The sequence below is a fragment of the Lontra canadensis genome, unplaced genomic scaffold (genome assembly GCF_010015895.1).
Source record: "Lontra canadensis isolate GAN:19392208 unplaced genomic scaffold, GSC_riverotter_1.0 scaffold77, whole genome shotgun sequence".
In the NCBI taxonomy this organism is placed as follows: Eukaryota; Metazoa; Chordata; class Mammalia; order Carnivora; family Mustelidae; genus Lontra; species Lontra canadensis.
In genome coordinates, this window is record NW_022631071.1 from 10131534 (window position 1) to 10152097 (window position 20564).

The 20564-nt window shown below is 36.3% G+C and overlaps 1 protein-coding gene across 1 annotated transcript in view; it reads right to left on the reverse strand.

The window, feature by feature from the left end:
• Positions 1-18150, reverse strand: part of DACH2 (dachshund family transcription factor 2) — an 842698-nt gene extending 824548 nt beyond the window's left edge. Inside the window, exon 1 of the mRNA XM_032881812.1 lies at positions 17524-18150. Coding sequence (XP_032737703.1) covers positions 17524-18038 — 515 coding nt within the window. The 5' untranslated portion in view covers positions 18039-18150. The remainder of the gene's footprint in view (positions 1-17523) is intronic.
• Positions 18151-20564: the final 2414 nt, after the last annotated feature.

Sequence of the window (20564 nt, forward strand, 5' to 3'; positions counted from 1 at the left end):
AAAAATTTGAGAAATTAAGTTAAAATAGTTTTTTTTAACAAAGTAAACTCTGATAGTATTACTATATGTACTACAAAATTTGAAATGCAATACATTGACTCCTCTCTTAATCCTTAGCAATTTCAATGTACCGCATATACATACATGATATGACCAACGTGCTGGCCTTTCAGTTTCTTGACTTCTTTTCCTCTAAATATCTTGCTCTCTTTACTTCAGCCCACTCATGCCCATGGTCATACTCTAAACCTCATAATTCACCAATAACTTCCGTACTTTTTAATTTTGTGCATCCTACTCTCTCACACTCACTACATCTTTCTGGTTCACACCTTCTAGTACTCCTACTCCAACAATCCTTTGACCTTTTCTTGGAACCTCCAATTCATTGACACTACCATCTTTTCACTGTCTCTCACATCCTTGATGTCCTCTTTTTTCCTTAGCAGTTTAAAAAGCATTGTCACCCATTATAATCACTTTTTGCACAAACCTTCAACTCTTTGGCCCCCTCTGGTTTTGTTATATTCATACCACTTAGCAAAATCATAAATCTCATTAAAACCAATTTTTGCCTACTTTGTACCAGTACTGATGCAGCTCTGCATAAGTGGAATTAAAGCACACAACCACACCAACAATTTTGAATTTATGATCATAAACATCAGAAGGTGTTTGATGTTGCCTGGGAATCATACCAAACCTCTTTAAATAGTTCATTGTCCTCATCTAGATGGCTATTTTGTACTTTCTTTTTCTCCTCAAACCTCCAAAACTGCTTTTCCAGTCATCCCAACTAATAGAAGAGGACTTCCATAGTGTCCCAATACCAGATCAACCAGAATTTCCATTTACATACACAGGCTTCCCATCTGTAGATGCACTAACCTTGCTCTTATCTAAAACTAATGACTTCACTTGTGCACTGGAGCCTATCCACTCTCTCTTACTCAAGAATATCATTTCAGCAATACTCCTCTCTCTTTCCTACATAAATTTTTAAAAATTTCTACTGGAAAATTGCTGACTGCACAATGCTGTTATGTCTTCCATCTTGATCCACTGATCCCTGCTTTCAAGCTACTCCCTCCCACCTTGAGTTGTATGCGATCTTTGCAGCAAATCCCTAGCAAGAGTTGCTTACACTCTGTCTCCAATTCCTCTCCTTCTATTCTCTCTTAAACACATGTCACTCAGACTTTTCATTCATGTATTTCCACCCATACTGCTCTCAAGATCACCAGTGACTTCCATTGTCACATCTAATGACCAAATCTTGGTCCTCATGGTTTTTTACTGATTCACAGCATTTGATATGGTTGATCACTCCTTCCTTTTTGATACATTTTCTTTGCTTAGTTTCAGGACACCATTTTCTCTTATTTTGTTTTGTTTTCCCATTTCACTGGATTTTCTTTCTGAGGCTTTTGCTGATTCCTCCTCTTCTTCATCATCTTTGAGTTGATGTGACTCAGGACTCAGTCCTTGAAACTCGCCTCTTTTCTATTTACAATCACTCCTGTCCTAAGTTTATACTGTCTCTTCCAAATACCAAACTTCTTTATCCAATGGCCACTCTATATCTGTGCTGAAAAAAAAATCTAAAAGCTAACAAGTATAAAACTGAACTCCTGAACTTTCTCCCCCAATCTGTTCCACATATAGCCTTCCCCTCCTGAAATTATGGAAACTGAATCTTTTCAGTTGCTCATACCAAAATCTTGGAGTTATTCATGACTGTTTTCTTTCTCTCACACTCAGCATCTAATTCATCAGGAATCCTATTGGTTTTACCTTCAAAACCTACCCACAATCTAATTCTAACTACCCCTACTCTACCACTATGGTCTAAACCACCACCATCTCTCTCCCAGTTCATTGCAAAGGCATTCATACTGCTTGCACCCTTGCCCTACTTTAATTAAGCTTATTCTCAACCTGCAGCCAGAGTGATCCTTTAAAAACCTAAGTCAAATCTTGTTACAGCCTTGCTCAAAACTCTGCAGTGACTCCTTATTTCATTCAAAATTTTTAAAAAATGGCTTAAAGAGTCCTGTATGACCCCCACCATTACCATTATAATCTTATTCCTACTCTTCGTCCCCTCAACTCATTCCACTCCAGCTCACTAGCCTCCTTACTGTTCCTCAAAACTGCTAGGCATGCTTCTGCTTTAGGGCTTTTGATCAAACTGTTTCCTCAGTCTAGGACACTCTTTCCCCAGATTTTGCATAGCTAAGTTCCCTCCCTTTCAAGTCTGTGAACAAAGCTCATATTTTCAAAGAGAGCTATAACTCATTCTATTTAAAACTTGAACCAACTTCAATTCTCCTCATATCCTCACCTAGCTCTATTTTTTTCCATAACACTTCCACCTTACCACCTTCGTACAATATAATTGACTTCTTTATCATGCATATTGTTTATTGTCTTCCTCCATCCACATTACCATACCCTAGAATATAACCCCCTTTCCAAGAGCAAGGAACTTTTTTTTAAGATTGTATTTATTTATTTGACACACAGGGAGAGAGAGAGCACAAGTAGGCAGAGAGGCAAGCAGAGGGAGAGGGAGAAGAAGCAGGCTCCCCACTGAGCAGAGAGCCCAATGCAGAGCTGGATCCCAGGACCCTAGGATCATGACCTGAGCCCAAGGTAGATGCTTAACCAACTGAGCCTCCCAGGTGCCCCAACTTTGTTTATTTTTAATAGATGCATCCCAAGTACCTAAAAGATGTCTGACACAGAATAGACATGCAATAGCTATTTTATGGATGAATGAATAAATAAATGAATGACAATCTTTATGTGTGTATGCCCTGCTCTTCAATAAAATTTAAAGCTCTCAAAAGGTACCCACAGATCCTAGCATAGTATTCTGAACACAAGAGACAATTTATATTTTTTAGTAACTAGTTCCTGGGTTTTTGTTTTGCTTTGTTTTGTTTAAGAAGAGAGCACAAGCAGGGGGATTGGCTGAGGGAGAGGGAGGAGCAGGCTTCCCGTTGAGCAGGGACCCTGGGATCTCAACCTGAGCTGAAGGCAGATACCACCCAGGTGCCCCTAGGTCCCAATTTCATCAATTCCTTCAACATTATGCTTTGATGAACTACCGCAGTCTCTATACACTTTCTGGAATTACTATTATTCCTTTCACTTTTCCATTCAAAATGTTAAGTTTTTATTGGTTCCTAAAACTCCCTGTACATACATATCAAATTGAGTCACCACCCAGAGAGTCTAGTTACTGCATTTCTGAAAACTTCATCATTAAATGGCACAATACCTAAACACATTCTAGGGAAGCTCCTGTGTAGTGCTTGTCTCTCTTACTAGTTTGCTTATTTCTAATTCCCCCTCCTAGTTTTTTCATAATTCTATGAATAACTGAAACAATTCACTACCTAAGTAAACCTGTTTGCTCATATTCATCTAGCAAGACGTTCCGTTTCAGAGACAGCATACCAAGTACAGCATACCAGAGGAGGTACAACAGAAGACTTAGAATCAGCAACTGGCCCTGCCTGTACTAGATTATATGGCCTCAAGCAATTCCCTTTACTTGCCCACAGTTCAATTTTCTCACCTAAATTCACAATCAGGTGACCTGCCTCATTGAGTTGCTGTAAGGATAAATGCAGATAGTATATGAACAAGCTTTGAAGCCTGTGAGCTTCTGCACAAACAAAAGGTACTATTATTCCCCAGAAGCATTGTAAGTTTCATTATAACTATAGATGATGCTGATTTAGCATGGAGTGAAAAAAATCTAAATAAGATTAAGTGATCCCCAGAAGTACCATGTTGTAAAATGATCAGCCATCTGTTTATAAAAATTTAGAAATTTCAAAACAAAATTGTAAAAGCAGACTATCCTAATGATCAGATGAAATGAGCTAACATATATGAAAGCACTATATAAACTATGTACCAGTATATACATGTAAAGGTTTTACTATTATACCTAGCTAGTAATTTTAAACTTCCAGATATATTTTCAGGCAGAAGGCATGGAGGAAATATTTAAACTTTACTGTTCTTATTAAATACAAAAATGACAAAAATGCCACTTTGATGTTCTTTAATTCAAATTTTAATGTTCATTAAATAAATCTTGAATGCAGTGTTCAAATTACTTCCTAAAATGCACACTTAGTTACTATTGAATACAATAAAAACTTCACACATATACCCAAAGGCAAAATGTAACCCTTTCAAAAAAATTCAGTCTACATGTGTTTTAAAAATGTGCTATGGCAAGCTAAATTCAGGCTAACAGACCAGTAACAGTAATGGAACTTACAGAAGAAAAATAAATGGATGCTGTATAAAATATTTTAGAAATTAAATTAATATTTACTAGCATAGTGAACAAATATTTTAGTGACAAGATGTATTCAAATATTTTGCTATGGTTTCAAATGCCACCAGCTTACCTCAAATAGAATGACATTTCCACATTTGCCTTTAGTGTTTACATATGTATTTACAGCTAATATTTTTTATGTTTTCTGTGCCTGTTCATGAATCTGCTTAAAATACCCACTAAAATAATATGAATTCAATTAAAGGGGATAATTCATTTAAAAACTCTTTTGTGAAAGGTCTTCATCAGTCCACACTATACTGCCTACCTCTCATCTGTCAGCTAGTTCCTGATCCATTCAATATTTCCATGAGAAATATTTTTTCATCAAGTTTTCTCCACCCTTATTTAGCTTCATTCCTTTGTCCATGCCCACATGGAACTGCATCAATGCTAATGTGACCCACATTACAGTACTCCTATCTTTAAAGCAAGAGCCTTCCTAATCAGGGCACCTAGCTGGCTCAGTCAGTGGAATGTGCGACTCCTGATCTCAAGCTTGATCTCAATGTACCCCACACTGCGTGTAGAGATTACTTAAAAATAATAAAATCTTTAAAAAAAAAAAGTCTTCTTCACTGGACAGAAAACATTACACGTGTGAGCTCCACTGCGTCTATTTTGATGGAACATGAATCCATGAGACAAAGACCACTAATAAAGAAAAATATCTAAAAGGGGCATTACTTGAGTTTTATGTACATTTAAACACTGAAAGCACTCTTGAAAAAGAAACAACACATAGAAGAGCAATTATTCAATTCAATTTGAACTAAATCATAAAGATTAAGAAAAGCTTTATACTCTGGCAACATGGAGATTAGGGAAACATTACACAACCTTATGAAAAAGAGCATGTCCCTAAAATAACAAAAACTTGTTAGTCTTTTGGTATGACAAGGACACATCTAAAACAACTGAAACATAAGAAAGTAGATATGCCACACATACTTCTATTAACTAAGCTCTGGAGTGGTTACTACACTTTAGAAGAGGTCAAGGTGTTCAACATATGCCCATCATGTGCCCATCATCAAAGTGACCATTCTTGCAGGACGTGAACGGCATTAAGAATATGATGTTCCATTTCTTAAAACTGTAAGCTGAAAATCGATTAAAGGTTCTCGTCACAGAATAGAACACTTTACAAAAATGATTTAGGGCTACATTCATCAATGTGCTTTAACCCAAAAGCCATTTTCTCTGTCAACAAATGCTGATTTAGCTTATAGAAGACAGTTATTTAGGGGACCAAAGCATAGGAAAGCATGTTAAAATCAACAACTGGCTCCATGCAGTTTTCCAGGTTTTGATCTGCTAATAGCTGTAATGACTAATATATCCATTAAGTATACAGATCTTTCCACAGATAACATAAGAATAAATTCAAGCCAAATATACTGCTTTAGTTAATGACCAACATGATCCAGTACACTGCTGTTAGCTGTAACATGTACGTTCTATGTCTGTTTGTGCTTTATTCACTTTAGATATTTCCTATATGAAGCATTTAATTTCAGATTTAATTCAACCTTAGCACGTTTTGAGGCTATCTCCCCACCAGTGAATACTCATAAAACATAAATACAATTTGATAGTAGAATAAGCAAAATATATTTAGATAGGTAAATATGCCATAAACATTTTAAAATGTACTGCAAAGTCTAATTAATGTTACTTTAGTTTTCCATAATTTTGAATTGCATACATCATTTGCTGTTCCTTGCATTAATGTAGGTTAGCTGAGAGTTAACCATGTAACAATAAAACTCTACCTCCATAATCTGGAGATAAGAAAAATAAGAATTTGTATAGTTCTTAAGATCACTACTTTCCCTTTGATAAGTAGCCTTGTACAGATGAAGAGTATGTACTTACTAAATATTTGTTGAAATGAAGTGACAAATGAAATAACTTGGAAAATATTTTATACATATATGTATGTATGTTTATAATGTTTGTAATACTTATATATTATATGTGTATATAATAATGCATTATATGTGCATATATAATGCATATAATAACACATAATACATAATTATATGTAAATTCATATATTATCAGTTAACATTATATATATAGATACATATGTAGTGTGTATGTTCAAAATGAATATTCTAATTAGCTTATAAGATGAGACATAAAATCTGTGTACTATGCATAAAATGAACTATGCAGTAATTTTTTTTCTATGAAAAAATTCTCCTTTTGTCTTCCTCAAATAAAAACCTAGACACTACTCATTAATTTTTTTACAAAATAAATTTAGAAGTTTAGCAGATCATAGACTATTTTCTTCTTTTTTTTTTTTAAAGATTTTATTTATTTATGAGAAAGAGAGAGCGAGCACAGGCAGACAGAATGGCAGGCAGAGGCAGAGGGAGAAGCAGGCTCCCTGCAGAGCAAGGAGCCCGATGTGGGACTCGATCCCAGGATGCTGGGATCATGACCTGAGCCGAAGGCAGCTGCTTAACCAACTGAGCCACCCAGGCGTCCCCATAGACTATTTTCAAAGCAGCAGGCTTATTGTTAAGATTAAACATTTAATTACACATGTTTGTAAATAATCTTGTAAAGCAAATCAAACTCTAAGCTTGAGGATCTATTTAAAACTCTAACACAAATGAAAGAAAGCATTTTAACATGGGGAAAAACCTTGTTTTTTAATCCACGGTTGCACATTTTACTACAAAAACATGTCTCACGGAATGACTAATTTTATGAATTTTTAAGGGCTCATATTGTAAGGACTCAGCAAATATGTCAGAGAAAAGATACTAAAGTCAATTAACTATAGCCATTCTTGAGCAGAAATAACTGTTTTATTCCAATCTCCTCTTGCTATGTATTGTATTTATAACGTGAGTAATTCTGTACATTCATAAAACTAAAATATTTTATTTTATATCTCAGTAACTATTTTTAGTTGAAATTTTCTGGTATTATTCTAAAAACTAAAAAAAAATCTATCATTTACCGATACAACACAAGGCAGATACGAGAAAGGAAATTGAAGTGTTCAACAATGGGTATGTGGCAAAAAATTTGTAACCACAAAGATTTCACAATTTAGCAAATGTAATAAAGGGGATAGATATATGGTTTAAGGACCCTAAGCTAAAAACAGCAGGATTCTAGAATGTAAGCTCCATGACAGAAGAGACTGTTGTCTCCATTCTGTTTGCAGCAACTAAAACATTGGCACCACATAGTATACCCTACACACACACACACACACACACACACGCACAGAGTAATGACAGATCTAATCATAAGATCAAAATGATTGTGAAGAGGTTTTTATTTTAAATCCAATAATTAAATTGATAAATTGAGTTTTCCAAATGTCTATAGATTGAAGACAACACTGCAAAAAAGATATTCATGAGGGTCTAACTATGTCCTGTGGAGAACTGTTTCAGTTGAAGTACTCAAGTTTCTGTAAATAAATTTCTTTGGATCGAATTCAAGAGGGGAATCATATTGTACCCTTTTGTTCATAGTGTTATATGGAGCAAGCCTTCAGTGTCTATATGGTTATTATCCTTCCAGAAGGATCAAGGTCTAACATACATAAATAATAATATTTTATGGATGGTCATATTAAAGTTTTTATATCATTTTTGTGAATTTTGTGTGCTTTAATATGGCACTAAACTCAACATTCTTAAAGTGAGTAATATGTAAATTGCACCTATGTAGCCTATTACCTAAAGCCAGTAAGAGAAAGGATAATTAAATGATAATTATGCATATTTTTTAAATGTTTTTACTTCAATATAGCAGAGTATCTCACAATTGATACATAATGTAGATAATGCATTCAGTAAATATAATAAAATAAATTTATTCCAATATTGTTTGTGATGTTATTACTATGCTTGTTTAGACAAGTAAGTAAGAAACAGACTTCTTCCAAAATAACTAAAAGCTCAGAATCTAACATATTGCTGTAAGCTATAATGGTTATAACTGTTAATCCAATATACCTTTTATACAAAACCATAAACACATGAGTGGAAAAATAGCACAGATGTTCATCTCTAATGCAATTTCCATTCAATTTCCTAAGTGCAGTCCCTGTGTGCAAACTAGCTTAACGTTATGTTTAGCTTGCAAATTCTTTTAATAAATAATGAATGCAATAAAACTAGGAGATCAATGGCAAGCTGAGAAATCATAAAAAAAAAGCCTTTTGTGTTCAGGCTGTTGCCCATTTTCAAACTTTAATCTAGAGACAGATCAATATCACTTTTTTCTCCTTTTTTAACTCATCACATAAATAGCAGATATACCAAATGTAGCCTAAACGCTGTTACGAGCTAACAGTTGCCGGCAACCTAATAAGATCATTAGCCACAATGGCAACTGAATGTTTTATACCTTAACATACACACTACATTATACACTATTAAGTAGTCAACTTGTTTAAGAATAAAATGTTTATATAGCAATAAAAATACTGTATTTCATTATTTTTTAACTTTCCTACACTATATATATACATATACATATATATATATATATATATATAATTTCAGTAGCATAATTATAAAGTTTTCATCATGATTTGCTCTAATAAAATAAATAATTATATGGGTCAAGATAGTACATATATATGAGTAGTTTATACCTCAGGGATCCTAGATAAAAGGAAATTTCATTCTTCAAAATTAATTACATCTGAAAGTAATAAGTTATTCCTTTAAATGGATGGGGGGGGATACATCATGTAAATTCATGTTGCACTGAATGGCTCTTTAGATTATCCAGGAAAAAAGTACATCATAATACTTAGGTATTTGTGTTGTGTTTCTATTCCTGAGCTATACATAGAAGGGAGGAGAACCTTCTTCTTACTAACCCTTATTGGATAAACATGCTTTTTCTCTTTGAATGATCAAAACTAAACTGTCACTAGGGGTGGTACTGATATCAAATAGTATAAATCCAAATAGCTGGGAGTGATTTTAGTAGTAGGCTTGTCTTACTTACTAATTCTTGCCTATTCATAATATTAGAGCATCTTCTGTGGGTTTTCACTAAAGGGAATATCAAGAAGTCACTCTTTCTTTAAAGATATATTTCGGTTCAAAATCCTAATTTCATATATTAGATTTTGATAGCTTTATATGTATACTTGTGAAAAGTTTATGGCATGATTACAAATGGTTTTATAATGGAATTAAAATTTCAAGATTAGTATCTTTAATAACTGCATACCTTATGTAACTATTTCCTAGCTTTTCAAAGGAATGGCAATTTGTGCAAAGAGTTCTGATGAAGAATAAATGTGTGTGTGTACATGATTGTACTCATTTAACAAATGTGAATTAAGTGCCTAAAATATACACAATATTAGGCTTAATGAAGTTTTGCAACGAATATTACTAAAGTTAAAATTTACTCCTTAGAAATTATTATTACAAATTCAAGTTTTTTTATGTAATAAATTCAGTTCTTTTTTAAAGATATCATTATAGGTAGTGATAAATATGTCCATTTGCTCTTTACTTATATTCAATTTACCTATATTATATTCACATTCTCAATATAATAATTTCATCAATGCTAATAAATAAGTTAAGCTCTAAAGAAAGATGTGGCAAAAAATGATCATGAACACATTCCCATGTTTCAAGCAAAATTTGAAAAAAAAAACACTCCTGTACATAACTTCATTAAACTTCATTATAAATTTCTCTTTAAACTTAGACTATAGATCATAGCCTATATCTTAATCTTACAAAAGTAGCCTAACTTTGGAGATAAAATTTCTCCTGAAGAATTTGAGACCTCAACAGTAACAATTAACAGTGTTTCCTGTTTTCCTACTTTAATAAAACTGACAAAATTATGATGAAAAAAATACTGTAAATGCTGCAAAGAGGAACTACCTCTAAAAGCTGGCTTATTTTAATATATATTCTTCAGAAACTTGAACAAGAGAAAAATTGAATCTCCTTTTAAAAATTTGTATTTTCAAATATCAGAGATTTACTAAAAACTTATAACACCTACAACATTCAATTCAAAATATTTCACAACTGACAGAACTGACTGTCTCCTAAAACCAAGATAATGAAGCTTTGGGTTAAATGATATAAATTATGGTTGCCATGATATTTAATGCAGGTAGGTAATAAATTTCACTAGAGTTATAATAAAGTTCCTTTTGGTGTGCCTATGCTTTTCTACAGTTTGAGAAATTAAATTATAATTTAATTTATGTGGCTCAGTGGTTTAAGCTTCTGCCTTTGGCCATGATCTCAGGGTCTTGGGATTGAGCCCTGCATTGGGCTCCCTGCTCAGCGGAGAGCCTACTTCCCCTCCCCCCAACTCTGCCTGCCTCTCTGACTACTCGTGATCTCTCTCTCTCTCTCTCTGTCAAATAAATAAGTAAAATCTTTAAGAAAAAAGTCGCATTTACTGTTACTGAATGATTTACAAATAATTACCCAGAATATAAATAACTAAAATATACGAAAATGAAATAAATTTTTCCAAGATTTTCAGCTTTACAAAGTGAGGAAATGATGAACATCCAGTGGACAGGCTACCTTCTTCCTACTAAAAAGATATACTAAATCCTGAAGGAGTTCTAAATCCCTTGGTAAGCATATATTACAGCTGCATTAAGCCAACAAGAAGCTTATTAGTAAGGATTTAAAAAAAACACCCTTCTGTAATCTATTTGGATATAGCATTATTCTATTTATAGTGACACTTTCAATGTGTCCCAATCATATATTACTTATTCTCATTTTTCCTACCATAATTAAATATTAATGTGAGGGCACTTTTAAGCAACTACACTATACTTAGGTTTTAACATATTAATTTCCACCGTTTTGGAATAGCTAATATAGCATGAAAATTAAGAATCTTTCCCATGAAGAAACTCATGGGATGATATTGATTTGATATTTTTCTCTGATTCCTACATAAAATAAAATGAATTTAGTTGTTCTAGCAGAAAATGGAAAAAGGGATGCTGCCACTTTAAAAGCTTCGATCTCTTTGACATTGCTGGCAGTGTATGGGAACATTAATGCATCTGTCATGATAACAAGCTAAGAATAACATCTAGACATCAAACCGAGCAGAGAATCCATCTGAAGTGATTCATTCAGATCTGTCTCATTGATTTATTAAACACAGGGCAACATCTGCAGCCTCACACAGCCGCTTGGCGAAATTAATGCAAGATCAATTCAAATGGAAAAAAAGTGTAAAAGAGATAAATCAAAACACAATTTGCATGCAGTTCCACAATCAGGCTTATTGGGTGCAAATGCTCAATTTCCCTTCCAAAGCAAATGTGTTTAAATGTTGTTTTATCTTTTTAGAATTGTGTGATCTGAAGTGACAGTGAAGAGTTTTGCAGGTTGAGATGGTGAAAGGGAAGAAAAGGAGGGGAAAAAAATGCTACTAAAGACCTTTTGAATATGCAACAATAATATCATTAATACCTAATTGTTTTGCTTTTGGGGAAAGGTTTGATGTCCTTTCTCCAAAAACAATATTTTCAGTTTTGGTCCATTAGGGCGGTTTCAATACATATTTGAAATGTATAACGTGGATAAACCTAAATCATTTGTATCTCTAAGTGCACCACATGAAGTGACCCTGAAGATCTAGATTGCCAAATGAAACATAATATATTGTGATTAACGTTTCTCACAATTATATTTGCCTGCTAGAAGCACTTTTAAAGCATGTAGGGATTTCATTCAGACAGAATAAGATTACTTAAGAAAGCATCAAATAATTCAGACAATATTTTCGACAGGCATTAGGGGTTTCTTGTGTGAAACCACATAAAACATTAATGTCTGAAGATCATCACTTCCTAATTATTGGAATACTATACATTGAGGGTAACAGTACACATAAATATCCAAAGAAATTCTCCATCATAACATGCATCATATCTTTAATGTAATATCTATCACCTAATAAATGAGTGTTTGGACAAATATTAAATCCAACTCAAGTATTTAGATAAATACAACTATTTAGATAAATTGGTTATGTACAAGTGTACATTTAAAATGGATGTACATGTGGAAGTTCTGTGCACTGGCATAGGACTAAACCATTTTTTTTTTCAGTTTTCCACTGACTTTTTTTTTATAATTGTATTTTTTATAAACATATATATATATATTTTTTTTTCCCCAGGGGTACAGGTCTGTGAATCTCCACGTTTACACACTTCACAGCACTCACCATAGCACATACCCTACCCAATGTCCATAACCCCCCCCTCCCAACCCCCCTCTGCCCAGCAACCCTCAGTTTGTTTTGTGAGATTAAGAGTCACTTATGGTTTGTCTCCCTCCCAATCCCAACTTGTTTCATTTACTCTTCTCCTACCACATTAACCCCCCATGTTGCATCTCCTCTCAGGACTAAACCATTTTAATTATAATCTTTACATCATTCTAATAAAAGACAACAATGACGACTAAGTAACTGCTTTTAATAGACAAACCGACCATCCCCTCATTATCCTATGAAATAAAATGTCTGCATTTACTGCCCAGATTAATTTCTAAAATCTTTTTATTCTGCAAATGTTGTCATACAAAATATTAGCCCAAGAAAGTGATGCAAGTTCTTCAAAAATTTGACTTTGTATAACTTTCCTATGAATGAAAACATCAACTTTTAAAGTAAATTGCTACTCTATGTGGATTATGAACTATATTCATCGACTGTCAATACAAAGCCAAAATCATTGAGGACTTACAAAAACTGTATTTCTTGTATTTGAAAGTATTTTTAAATTATTTTAAAGTCAGAGTTCACATAAAGTTATTCTACGATGGATGCCCATTTATGTTCTATTCACACGGTCAAACTAACAATCACAATTGGATCATTTAAATCTTAATTTAAAAACACTGAATTTTACTCATCTGAATATATATTGACTCATGTCTCCAAATACATTTAAATGTTTTCTTAATCATACATTCTTGTTTCTCTAAGTATTCATTTAACTACACATAAATGACTGAATAACATTTAATTAGTTGATCCTCAAATGAAATACTGATCATGAAATCTAACAATATTACTTTTATATAGATAGGTAGATAAAAAGAGATAACACTAAAATGTGCTGTCTGATTTTCACATTTACTGAATACCAATTTTTAACTGAATATTTTATCGTTGCATTAAACTTTGAAGAATTTAGTAAGGAAAATCCATTGCATGAGAGTGAGATTTTTAGGCATTTGCTTTCTGAACCTGCCTTCTCTGATGTTAAGAATTCCAAGTTTTGCTCCACAAGACATTAAAAAGAAAAATTACAGTGCCTTAGCTGAAAAAAAAAAAAAGACCTAAAACAAGATAACTTTTCCCATTTGGTTTTGGTCTTTTTTTTTTTTTTCATTTTCTTAAAAATCTTGAGAATAATCTCCCTACAATTAGTTTCTGAAGTAAAAAAAAGCATCAAGGAAAAAATATTGCATAGCCCTTTGGAATTGCAGGGATGCAAAGTTTGATTTATTTAATAGAACAATGTATAGTCAAGATTTTTTTTCATCTTAACTATTCTCTAGTAGCAAAGGCAGGTATTATTTTCCAACTTCTTTTCTAGGAAAACAAGTTTGAATATTTTGAAAATTAGCTAATAACAAAACAGTTAATATAAAGCACTGATAGAGTTCTTGTGACTCTCAGTAGTTTCAAAGAAACAATCATGTATGTATTTTATTCATTCACCTTTCTTCTGTGTACATTAATAAAAATATGTCCCCAGTCGAATGAACCCAAATACCACTCAGTGGCAATACGTTAAGGTCTTTGAAAATGACCAATTTGAAAATAGTATATTTTGTGTCTTCTGGAATAGTATAGGAAGCATTCCAAATTAGAATACCCTAAGTCAGGACTGGTACTCTCCCTTAGTTAACTGACAGAGAGGGGAAGAAATGCTTATTATGAAGGAAAAGAAAATTGCCAATGACACCATTACAAATAAGCCTCCCATTGAACAATACATTATGGAAATTTATTCATCGGGAGATGCAGATGAATCTCTTTTCTCAAATAAGAATAGGATATGAGAGTTTCCAGTCACTGAACATATATATACTTTTTCCTTGCATTCCCCTTTAGCCAGAAGAGCTAAGTCATGAGTCCTCAGTAACAATCCTCTTTAGCCAAGTCTCTGTTGATTCATCACTCATTTCTTTGAGCATCTCTTCAGTCTCTTCTGATCCATCTTTCACCTCTTCTCATAGCATCATTCTGCTCATATCCTACATCTCTTTTCTCTTACTGGCTTCATGTCTTATCTAACTTATTTTGTTTCTCTTGAGTCTCATTCCTATTTACATTCCTCACCTTTCTTTTCACTGACTAGAAAAGTCATAGAAATAATGTTGATCTAAATAATAATTTCACAATTTTATAAAATCATTCAGATGTTGAGAATGATTTAAGGTACACATTTCTGTAAATAATGTTACCTACAGTCATAAAGCATCCATTATAAGCATTATCATGTTTTGTAGTTCTTAACATGGTTATGAGGGCATTTTGCAGTGATAAAATTTGGTAATGTTATTTTACCATTAAGAAGATTTTCCCCAGATATTGTGGAGTGTTTGCTGTTGTTGTTGTTTTTCCTATCTAGAAATTGCAATATAAGTGTATTTCTGGTAGTTTTCCTCATCTCCATTCATGGGCTGCATTCATAGAATATATTTCTAATATTTCTAGAATAAATTTTTACAATCATATACTGTAACACTCGTAACAAACCTATAGAAAATGCATGTTAATCAAAAACATACCCATAAAGAAATAAATGCAAAAGTAGACACTGGCATCATATCTTATACATATTTCTTCTTATATTTTTAATATTCTCCTATTGTCTTTATATATCCATATACACAAAAGCAATATAAGCCCTCCAAAAAAGTTAGCCCTGTAAATGCTATGATAAGGAGTAAATAAAACTTAACTGAATTAAAATGATAACCTAAAAACATATCATACAATAGGTCCAAAAATAGTATAAGAACACCTCCCTCTTGATACAGAGTAATTTATCATTTTTCCCTTCAGCAAGTAGCTCTAATAAAAATTAATTAAAGAAAACTTTCTACTTAGAGGAAAGCATCAAAGTCACATTAAAATACTAATCTATTTATTTTTAAAATGAAAGTCATAGATTTTGCTCAAGGATGTGTAAATTAATTATTAAGGTAGGACAAATTTCCTGTGTGTAGTAATTGTTCCACCTTAATAGTGGGTGTTTGTAAGAGAGAAGCAGGAAGGGAGTGAGGAGGAGAGGGAGGAAGAGGGCGGAGAGAAAGAGAGGGGAAAGATAGGATTTCAGTTCTGCAATTGTTTAAATGTGTCTTTTTGAATTGGCAACACATGAATTAGATGGCCCTCATCTGAAGGTCCTGGTAACTTTCTGAGTTTGTGTATTAGGAAAGTGCTTTGTGGTCAAAATAAGATTTCCTTTCTACTCTTACAACTTATAATTGTTTATCAAGGGAGCAGTTATCCTTTGTGTTTTAAGACCATCTATCTACCTTAAGAAAATTTTATCTAATAAACCAGGTTTGTAAACCCCAGATATGAATCACGTAGAAGTTCTCATATAAACGGGTTTCTGTTTAATTGCCAGAACACAGGACACTGTGTAGGAAAAAGGGTTACCTTGTAAGTTCTGTAGCATTACCTTATTGTAGCAGTCAGCAACAGTTTGTCTACAAGGTGTCAGTATACTTCAACTCTACATAGTAATTTGGATTTTACAACAGATGTTGACAGCTGAGTTCCTTTAAGTTGGTAAAAAGGGGTTCCTATGATTTGAAGTTGCATTGTGAGAAAGTCTACCTCTGCAGAAGTTTTCTGCAAAATGATCAAAAGTCGTGCTGTTTTACAACAAAACCCTTTGCTCCCTTTAACCTGATGATGGTTTGTTTCTTGGTTTGTATGCCAAATGTGTACACACCTAACAAATGTCACCAGACTGGAGATGGAATAAACAGTACAAAACTAATTCACAGGTCCTTAAAAATTCAAATAATCTTGAATATAGTTTACTTTACTTTCTTTTTTAAACTTAGAAAGATTGAATACAATTTGCTTATGGACATATGCCAATGAACATTTATTCTACTGTCCTATGAAGGAGGTACACTTACAACCACAGAAGCTGGTCATCATCACTTAAGAAATCCTCTCTTTGGGGAAAAAGGATCCTTCCAACTTCTTGCCTGGGGAGAAGAGCTGGAAGCATCCTCTCCAACTTCTCCTTCAACCCTCATCCAGTTCCCAGCCCTAGGTTTTCATGCCCCACATTGTCCCCTGCAGATGACCCAAAAGGGACGATCCCAGGAAAGTGACATCTGTCGTCGTTCTTTTTTAAAAAATGGGATCCATCGACTTTACTGTATCGTGAACGGGGGAGCTTTGCACAGAGGGCATATGGACACGTCCTCCCTCATAGGCACGCTCTCTCTTGAACAAGCTCTCTTGCTCTCTCTCAATCTGTGTCTCTGTCTGCTCTCACTCACAAACATGCACGCGCGCGTGCACACATTTATCCACACACCACCACAACCACCACCATCACACACCCCACCTACTCTCACAACAAACACACATGATGGGGAACGAATCACCCTCTGGGATGGATCCTAGACTTCCGACCCTATCCATCCCCCAAATGCTGTGTTCTGGATTGCTAGCTCAGAAGCCCAGTTTACAGTTCTGCCAGCTTTCTCCCCTAGAAAGTCCCTGGTGTCTCTGTTCAGGAGAAAGAGAAAACCTATTCGACCCATACGGCCACAAAAGAGGAATGAAAACCACGTAGAGAAATTAACAAATAACCACAAGCAGCCAGTGAGCCATGCAAGATATGGGCGAAAAGCTGTAAAGTTTCAGTAGAGGAGAGCAAACTGAAGTTTGTGCGGGGCTTATCTTAGACCCAGCCCTGCCACTGAGCGAGGACTAGACGGGATGGGCAATTAGTCCTTCTAGTCCTCTTTCCCCACCGACTTACAGTAGAGGCAAGCTAGTTAAGACACTCCGCAAAGTTGGGTGAGAGTGATGAAACATGCAAAAGAGGGGAAAGGGGAGGGGGAGAACAAACTAAAAAATGAACATCTCACCTGGCATTGGTGCAATCGGTGAACAAAGTTTCAAAGTCTTTTCTGGTGATGAGTTTGCAGCGGTTCACCCCAGGCTGGATGGCCCCCAGACCGCGGAGGATCCGGACCTGCTCCACAGTACACACCACGGGGGATATGTCCAGTCTTTTCAGCTTGGTGTATACCGTGTGCAACCCTCCCACCAGGTGCTTCAGGAAGAGATCAAAGACTTGCGGCAGGCAAATCAATTCCTGACCGTCCATAAGGAATGAAGCCACCTTAACACCGTGCATGTCGACCATCCTGCACTCGTTGGTGTTAGTGTTGCCGCTGCCTCCGCTGGCTCCACCGATCCCGCCAACACCAGAGCTGCCGCTGTGGTTATTGGCCATGAAACTATTGATCATATTATGTGTGAGACGAGAAGGCTCTCCAGGAGTCGAGTACGAGATTTCTGCCCGAAATAAGCCCCCTGGGACGCCGGCTCCGCTGGAAGTTGCAGAGATCACCGGGGATGCGGAGACAGCCATGGTCATTCAGTCTCAAACCGTAGGTCTTCGGGCCCTGTTTTCTCGCCGTGTCTCCTCTAGGTCGGCTCGGACTCGCTCCCTCAATCTCTCGCGCTCTCTCTGGCGCGCTCTGCTCTCTCCAAACCGTTCTCAAGTCTACAGGAGCCAGTCTCACACGCTCACGCTCACCCACCACCCAAAGAACAGCGAGTAGCCCGGACGCGCGGCGGTCCAAGAACCCACCCCCAACACACCCCCTTCCGAGACTGGCAGCATCCCCCAGCCAATGGATCCCGCCCCCTTCGGCTCCCAAGCGCACCGAATGGCTGCTCCCCTCAAGGAGGTGGAGACTCCCTGGCCGGCCTCCCAACTACCTGAGGCCTTTCTGGGTTCGCTGGTTAGGGAGGATGGAGCCTGAGAAGGGGGCGGTACAGTTCCTCAGCTTCTTGCCTAGCCGTCAGACGGGAGAACGGCCAATTATCACGCAGAGCTCTCCAAGTGGCCGAGGCTACAAGCCCCTCCCCCTCCATGCCCCACTGGCTTTGAGGTGGGAACACAAAAGCGGGACTCCAGTAAGTGCCTCTCGAAACCCTGTGCCACCCTGCACCTGGGTTCAATTCAAGAAAGGGTGGTGGCCGCTCCAATTCCTTTTGCACATTGCTCCCAAACTCTGAGGGGCTGAGATAGCTTCGCCCTGCTTCCAGGAGAAGCACTCGAGTGAGTTCAGAAGTAAACAGTTCCGGCCATCTAGAGCTCTTAGTGTGAATTCTCTGATACCAGCGCACAGAGGAACCAGCATCCAAAAAACGCGCTCAAACCGGAGTTGCAGGTTGCTAACCCGCTCCTGCGCACTATTAGCAGGCGCAGTGAACCTGTGATCACTTGGGAAAACAGGCTGAGGGACTTCGGTTTGGAGTGGTGGACGAATGCCTCATTTTACAAGTACTTCCATCACTGTCTTGGAATAGACTCAGTCTCCATTCCTTACTTTCAAGATGATCCTGCCCCGTCCCTGGCTAAAAGTGATAGGAAAATTTCCCGCATAACTCAAAACAGTCATTACAGAATATGAGAGAAGAGCAAGGGTTTGCGCTCTTTAATACTGCATTTTTTCCCTTGTCTGTGGGCTTTGACGGTCCAGTAATTAGAGCTCCACGTCCTGCACTGTAGCTCAAGATTCCTCTTCCCCCACATGTCAAGTGCCCCTGAACGCACTACTAGAGCTAATGATAAGCAAAATGTCTAGGCAAGGTACATTCCAGGGAAAAGGCATGGTCTTTCCCACACAGCATACGGCAGTTAGATCACTGTAGCAAAATTGTTTTAAGACTCCTTTTCCAGGTTTTGATTCTCTGAAATCAAGGTATTTCCTTTCCTGTGTTTCTTTCCTTTACAGGCTGTTATCAGATAGTGAAATCCATGCTTGGTTTTAACCAATGATATAGCCAAGGCAACTTCTCCAATATCTTTCCAAAATGTACATAATTTTAGATCCTTACTGAATTCTATCTAGATCTCTTTGTACTTAGCAGTATCAAGAAATAGGAGTGGGTGAGCTTCCCCCTCCCCTCAATAGGACATAAATGTCCTAAATTGGATTTTTCTGCCTCTCCCTTCAACATATTTTCTCCTTTTGTCATTTCATCAACAAGTAGTAAAGAACTACCCTTTGAATTGCTTCATACTGTTATAATGTTTAAGAGATATATTTATGGGGCACCTGGGTGGCTCAGTGGGTTGAGGCCTCTGCCTTCGGCTCAGGTCATGATCTCAGGGTCCTGGGATCGAGCCCCGCATCAGGCTCTCTGCTTAGCGGGGAGCCTGCTTCCTCTCTCTCTCTCTCTGCCTGCCTCTCTGACGACTTGTAATCTCTACCAAATAAATAAATAAAATCTTTAAAATATATATATATAATTATTTTTTAATTATTATGTTCAAATAGCCAACATATAGTACATCATTAGTTTTTGATGTAGTGTTCAACAAGTCATTAGTTGCATATAACACCCAGCGCTTTATTTAGAAGGAGAGAGAGAGAGAGCATCAGCAGGAGGGGCAGAGGGAGAGGGAGAGAGAATCTCAAGTAGACTTCCTGCTGAGGGTGGGGCCGGGCTAGATCTCATCACCCTGAGGTCAGGACCTAAGCTGAAATGAAGAGTCAGATGTTTAACTGACTGTGCCATGCAGGTGCCCCTACCGTTATAACTTTAATTGTATGGAGTTAAAATGCTAAGAAGTTGTAATAATTGCTTTTAGAATACAGTGATTAATGACTGTAACATAATAGAATAGAATGCATGCAACCACAAAACACTTTTAAAAGGGAGTAAATCATTTTTGCTAGTTTGCTATTGTGGGAAGAAAATAGGAGCAAAAAAAGGACAATTGAGGGACAGCTGGGTGGCTCAGTTGGTTAAGCAGCTGCCTTCAGCTCAGGTCATGATCCCAGCGTCCTGGGATCGAGTCTCACATTGGGCTCCTTGCTTAGCAGGGAGCCTGCTTCTCCCTCTTCCTCTGCCTGCCACTCTGACTGTGCTTGCTCTTGCTCCTCTC